The 6,960-nt window shown below is 34.6% G+C and overlaps 1 protein-coding gene across 3 annotated transcripts in view; it reads right to left on the bottom strand.

Moving 5' to 3' along the window:
• Positions 1 to 617: 617 nt before the first annotated feature.
• LOC111464858 (UDP-xylose transporter 3-like) overlaps positions 618 to 6,960 on the bottom strand; it is a 7,434-nt gene continuing 1,091 nt past the window's right edge. For 2 of the 3 annotated variants that reach the window (XM_023109114.1, XM_023109115.1), the window contains exons 2-8: positions 6,748 to 6,909; positions 5,637 to 5,821; positions 5,335 to 5,402; positions 2,238 to 2,370; positions 1,669 to 1,830; positions 1,290 to 1,565; positions 629 to 1,202 (exon numbers count right to left, since the gene is read on the bottom strand). In XM_023109114.1, coding sequence (XP_022964882.1) covers positions 1,086 to 1,202; positions 1,290 to 1,565; positions 1,669 to 1,830; positions 2,238 to 2,370; positions 5,335 to 5,402; positions 5,637 to 5,821; positions 6,748 to 6,868 — 1,062 coding nt within the window. In that variant the 5' untranslated portion in view covers positions 6,869 to 6,909 and the 3' untranslated portion in view covers positions 629 to 1,085. Of the gene's footprint in view, positions 1,203 to 1,289; positions 1,566 to 1,668; positions 1,831 to 2,237; positions 2,371 to 5,334; positions 5,403 to 5,636; positions 5,822 to 6,747; positions 6,910 to 6,960 lie in introns of all 3 variants that reach the window. The other variant, XR_002714104.1, reaches the window with a different exon arrangement.

Raw genomic sequence — 6,960 nt, 5'->3', positions numbered from 1 at the left:
AAAAAAAAAAAAAAAAAAAAAAAAAAAAAAAAAAAAAAAAAAAAAAAAAAAAAAAACTTTTAGGTTTTTTTTTTTGAATGATTAGATATTCTAAATGTGAATAATTAATTATATGTAGCGCAAGTAGTTAATCTTTATCAACTTGAACCCCATGATACTATCCATAGATGTTTATAGGTGACAATATCCATGAAGGGTTGTAAATAGCAAGTAGTTAATCTTTACACCCTCTTTTGCATGGATATTTATTGTATGGAGGTTAGGTCATAGTATTCATGCAAGATTGGGTACTTTTAAACTAAAAGTTTAGGTACTAATTGTCATCGTAACTTTTAGTTACTTCAAAATGGTTTTTGCACAATTGTACCGTGATAATAATTTAAAATTTAAACTTTCAAGTGATAATATTCCAACTAAAATAGAAGGTTGGATTGGGTTGAGTTACCAATTCAAACGTTCGGGCTGGTTCAAAAAATTACCTCAATCAAATCAAATCCAACTTTAACCTGTTATCATTTGATACTGGACATCCTATTTGTTGATATTGAAAAATATATAACTTTGGGTGGCATTGTTTTCATTGGAAAAAAAAAATGATAATTGAGGTTAATTTTTCTTTAAAAAAATATAATAAATAATGCTCATGAAATATAATAAATTCAGTACCGTTACAATTATCCATGTATCTCTCTACCTGTTGCAATTCGCTTGATTCTCCTGCACGCTTCATCCTCCACTACTAGTAGTTCGCCGATGAATAAGGAACACTACATTGACAGCGAAACGAGGATATAGCTATTATGAAATTGTTTTCAAGACAGACTATGTTCTCTGATCTTCAAATATTTGATATGGCGTCAATAATCTGACAGAATCGTTACTTTAGCAATACTCGTTAACTGCTGAAGGAGAAAGAGTTTGTTCTACCTCTCTAATTTTATACTTCAATAGGTGTCGCACTCTTGATACACAGAAATCAGCATGAGAAGGCGTCTTGCCAGCAATCTCTTCATTGCTGGGGGGATAACTTGACCCACCGCTCTGGGCAAACAACAAAATTCGTCACCAAAGACGGCGACTCCCTTTTATGCATGCAGGTCCTTGTTTGAACTCCACGCTGGAGCTTTAGGGCCCACACCATCGCCTAAGATTGCAACTCCATTTTCAACACTTAATAGGGGATCGGATTCACTTTCCTTCACCTATAAATAACAACATGTACATTGTGTTTCAGTTCAATGGCGGTAGAGCAAGAGATAACATGTCAATCGTAGAACCACTTATGGTACCTGGGATAGTTGTGCTGAAGATACTTCATTACACTTCTGTTGGCTCTCGAGGGAGCAATAATAAGAATAAAGAACCATTCCAACTATGGCAACCAGGATTCCCAAAATGTTCCGCCAGCTAAATGGATCATGAAGCAGAACATAGCCAAACCCCAAAACTAAACATGTCTTTAGATGTCCGAGGACCTGATATGTAACTGCAGAAGTCTTTCCAATAACTAGAAACGTACTGAAGTTGACTGAGACAGAAATAAGGCAGGAGAGTACAATAAAGAACTGTACACAGAAGCACAAAAAAAAAAATCATGTCAGAAGTAATATAGTTAGGAAGGGGGAAGAGGAAAGGGCTCAGCAGGAAGCATAATTGTTAAGCTCTTACCAGCACTTGGGGAGTGTATTTGAAAGCAAAAACATTTAGATCAGTCAGACACCAATCCAGAAATGGGCCAGCGACAAACAGAGTTAATGCCTGATAGGGACAAGACTGGTATAGAAGTTGTGTTGAAGAAACTTTGAACTTTTTCTGAATGGTGTTTGTCATCTACGTTTTACTGGTCAAGGACTTGAACGGAAAGGGGAAAATGCAGAAAAACTTGAGCAATAAGTGAGTGCCTAGACACTCACTCACTCAGATAATTAAATCAAGTAAAAAATAAATAAATCCTGATATTCACGTTAACTAGAAAGGGAGAAAGGTGCTAGCAAGTAATTATACGCTTGCCAATAAAAATAAATAATAAATAACTGGTTAAAGAGATAGTAGGTCTGGTGGTCTCGTGAAAAACAATCTCTCCACTCTGCAAATAGATAATCGATCACTCAGACCAGAAAGAGAGCAAATTAAATCAGTACATCCCACAAGACATGTTTTAGCCTACACATGAAAACTAATCATCAAAAGGCATGCAAAGTAAATACCAATAGTAAAAGTAACTCAGCTACGGATACAATCTGTGCAACACATGTGGTAAGAACTGCAAGAAGAGACAAGAAAGAGCCGAGGGCATTTAATTGTAGATCTGTCACAGTTGCAATTCCAACACCCAGGAGGAGGATCGTGAGTGAAAACTGGATGCTTTTACTGCAAGAGTAGTATAAAGGTCAATATGCTGCGAGGTAGTATATTCAGACAGGACAATATAACAAAAACCAAAAACGCTCGCAGCTATACCACCCATCTGATAGATATATTTGAAAAATAAAATCATCATCATTTAAGGCGCTCACAGTTGACCAACAAACAAGAGAAGATTACTAAAATTATCGTACAACTAAGAAAACACATCAATATTTAAAAGAAACTCAGTCTAAGTGGGTTATCTTGGCCTAAATATGGTTTATTTCCCAGTCCATGTTTCCATCCAAATCAAGTCTTGTCTTTTTTTTTTTTTTTTTCTTTTTTAACAATTTCATTGCCGAATGTAATATAGGAGGTGAACCACTCGTAGACATCCAAAAGGAAAATTACATACAAGATTTTCAATTAGTAATTAAAGATGAAAGACTATAATCTGAAAAAGAGTGTTTACATTTACACCAATACTGAGTTAAGAAATAATCAATTCCAGAAAGCTGTCAAAATTGGAGGAACCATCTCTGAAAATTCTACAATTTGTTCCACACCAAAAATACCAATAAAACGTACGGTTGAAGGCCAGCCATAAACACTTTTTTGGTCCATGAAAAGGATGACCCAACAAATCAAAGCAATGAGATAAATCACATTATATGGTAGAGCCAAACTCCAACCAAAAGCACCTAAACTCTGTGACCAGTAAAAAAAGGCAAAAGAACAACCAAAAAGATGAGCTAGAGTCCCATTCGCCAATAAACACATGACAAAGCAAGAAACGGAAAGAAGGAGATAAAGAGATATTAGGCGTTCTGCAATGTACACGATCAGCTGTATTAATGCCTCTATGACTAAGCTCACATAAAAATACCTTTATGTTTTTTTTAGGATAATGATCTTTCCAAAGAACCGAATAAAGGTTATTTGATGTTGAGCCCCTTCAATGAATTAAATCTGCCATTACAGAACTGATAGTAAAACAATGGGAAGGGTCGAAAGGCCAAACGCAAACGTCATGTGCATTTCTCAAGTTAATGGAAAATAAAAGATTAGAAAGATGAACCCATTCAAAAGCTTTATTAAGGTTCCTCTAAAAGTCTCTGCATTAGTGTCCCTACTCAAGTCAGTATATACACTAGTTCAAAATAAAGGATGTAGTTTGGAGGAACTTCACTTTTCTGGTTGAAACATTCAAGGCTGAAGGAGAATCCTTCTTTTGAAATAAACAAAACGGGTATTCTAATTGCATCCATCAGATTTCGTTCTCATTCACCATTTTTTCTTGTCAGAAGTACCCTTCTCTCTACTGTTATTCCTCTTTATAATCTTTCTTTGCTTATTTAATGGAAAAACCATTAGAAAGAGGTGAAATGGAGGAAAAAATATACCAAAAGTGAAACGAAATATGGACACAAATAGTTCACTCTTCAGTAAATGTATATTTTTATTTATGAATTTGTATTAATCCAATTTTACCTCAAGTCCCAACTGATTTGAAATAACCATAATTCAACCCCAGACAAACTAGTTCAGTTTAAGGTTGGGTTGGGCACTCAAGTTTACTGAACAGGCCAAGATCAAAGCGTTCAGGTAGGATCCACTTTGTGACTTCTTTATGGCCATCAATGAGAAAAAAAGTTCGGTAACTCTATTATTTTTAACCCAAGAAGAAGTTTTAGAGCTTTTCATACTCTCCAATATCCTTTTAAAGACAAGTAGATCTTTTAGGTCCCTGACAAAAAAAATTAAATACCATGCATAGTAAGTTATCAGATTATCAAAAAGGCTTATTAAAATATCAAGAAAAGGTGTACAAGACCCGCAAGCATGTGAAATCATTAGTTTCTGCATTTCCGGGTGTCACTGTTTCTTGTATATCATAAGAAACAAGAGCTTTGATAAGAAAAAGTTATAAACAATAGAAGTCGGATGCAAAATACAACAAATATATCTATCTAAACAATACATAACATGAGACGAAATCCAAAACATTGATCATGCTGAAAAAGAACAACGGGGGCACCTACAACAATCATACAAATAGCAAACCACTAAAAGATCAACCAGGTAAGATTTGTTAAAAAGACATCGGTCCAAGTAAAATGCTTGTGCGTCCCAAGTCCAAGGCCACTTTAGCCAAAGAAGTGGAGTGATTTTGGTAGCTAATGGGTCTAACTGGAGTTTTATAATAATTAAGTTAGTTCTTAACTTTTACTAATTTTCCAGGGTAATCAGAGTGTGACCTTCGACCAGAGGTAAACGGATCAAGTTACTGGGGAAGGTTTTCATATCTAAATTGATATTAAGAGTTACATTTGAATTAGGAATTAAGCATTTACAAATTAAGATATGGATCAACAGCCATTTGCAATAAGCTTAAGATTTAGCAATATTTTGTGCATCAATATGGGTAATATGAGTAAAACGCTTGTGCATTCCAAGTTCAAGGCCACTTTAGCCTGAGAAGTAGAGTGCTTGATAGCTAATGAGTCTAATTGGAGTTTGATAATATTTAAGTTAGTTGAAGAGTAAGTAATTTTCCTGGGTAATCATGGTGTCACCTTCGATCAGAGGTAAACAGAGCAACTTAAATCAATATTATGAGTTATGGTTGAGTTAGGAATTAGGCATCTGCTGAATTAAGATATTCAAATCAATGGCATTTTGCAATGAGCTTGAGATTTAGCAATATTTTGTGCCTTGGTACAGGTCATACAAAAATCACAACAAAATCTTTATGAACAAAGTACTAATTTCATCTAAAATAGTAACAAGAAAGGTGTGGGGAAACACGCCTGATGATGACAAATTAACACTTACCCATTTCTCATTTCTAAAACATTATAGCTAATCAAGTAAAGATCTTGATACAAAATCATAGAACAAAACTGAATGGAAGCAAATGCCTCTTGCTTAAAAATTGGAAAAAAAAGTTGCTTTGTACATGAAGGATTCAACAGTTACTAGACTCACCTGAACTTTTTCCTGAAGAAAAGGGTCTCCAAAAGAACGGTACAGGGGATGATTGCCAGTTTCGTCATCTGGTATAGCAATCAATATATTCTTTATTCGAAGACTTGGCAGATAAAAATAAATCAATACTTCATTTAATAATTAAAAATGATTCATGAGAAAATAAAATCATTAATATTATTTTTAAGTAAGAACATGCTCAAATGGTCAAGATTTCAGACTTGACATTGCATCTTAGAAAAAGAGGATAAATTATCAAACCATATAGGGATAAAACATTCTGTCCAAAAATGTGATTTTACCTGGTAGAAGCCAACAGAGTTGAAGCCTAAGCTAAGATTTAGAAGCCCAATTGAGATTCCATTTAGTATTCCAAATCCCATAACTGCTCTTGCATCAAAAGGCTTATGCTCAAACAATTTCATCAATAGTGCCACATGAAGGGAACAAAATGTAACAAGCAGATGCCAGCTTGTCAATGTAGTGGCTGTGCATCAACCAAGTTCCATTAATGAACAAGTTCACATACAAAGGACAAAGAGCCAAGTATCAACAGGTAGCTTCTGCTAATAGTTTGGCATAAATAAATAGACGGAAAGGGAAAGTTTCTCTTCGCGTCATAAGATTAATAGAACTATACATTGATCTAGTGTCAGAAGGTTACAATTTTTCTAGAGGCATGTGATAAGTTGATAATGTGAACTCTAGATCGTTTTGTACTGAAAGTTAGTAATGTTATAATCTGACAAAACACATAAGAGAGTAGCTCATAGGCTGAAAGACCTGCACTAAGTTTCTTTTATTACCAAGATATAAGTACGGAAAATTTTAATCCTCACCTCAATCTTTAACACTCCTCACATGTGGTTCCGTGTGTGAATTTTAATACATTAGACCTTACAAATCAATTATTATTGAAATTGAATGTAATGATATTATAAGGATTTGAAACAGGACCTCCTGATTTGATATGACCTCAAATAAAAGCATACATTAGATAAGGATAAATTTGATATTTTCAAATAATTATTTAACACAAAATGAAAGTGAATAATACATGAATTTACATAGAATAAAAGTAAATTAAAGAGTAGTAATGCACTTTGGTGACATGAAAATCGAAAGCACAAATAAATTTCTCTACTCGGCTTGAATTGTTCAGTCAATAATAGATCTAAGACTACCAAATTCAAGCTCTGGTGAGAAATCATGCGATCAATGAAAATTTGATGTAAAATATCCAAGCCTATAATTCTTGTAGATCCAGAAACTAATTCTTAGAAAAGTTCAGTGTTCGTGCCTCGGGAGGGATACGTCGATATTGCTCACAGATTTCAGTCAAAAGAAAAGCAAACAAGAGGGCGTGAAATTAAGATTTTGGAGCCTAGAGTGAAGATATATTTAGCAACTTACCGAACGTGAAACCGAGTGTACTAATGAGTGCCTTGTTGCATATGACAATCGAGACAGACGAGACCACCGACAAACTCAATGCCCCGATAGTCCCAAGCTGGAACTTCTGGCTGTCACTCATTTTCAGGCTGCTCAAGGTCGAGTCCTGCCACGATCTGGATTCTGCAATTCCACTCACCATCGTCAAAAAAAAAAAAAAAAAAAAAAAACAAA

The sequence above is a fragment of the Cucurbita moschata genome, unplaced genomic scaffold (genome assembly GCF_002738365.1).
Source record: "Cucurbita moschata cultivar Rifu unplaced genomic scaffold, Cmos_1.0 Cmo_Scf00031, whole genome shotgun sequence".
Lineage (NCBI taxonomy): Eukaryota > Viridiplantae > Streptophyta > Magnoliopsida > Cucurbitales > Cucurbitaceae > Cucurbita > Cucurbita moschata.
This window is presented reverse-complemented; position numbering and strand designations above follow the sequence as displayed.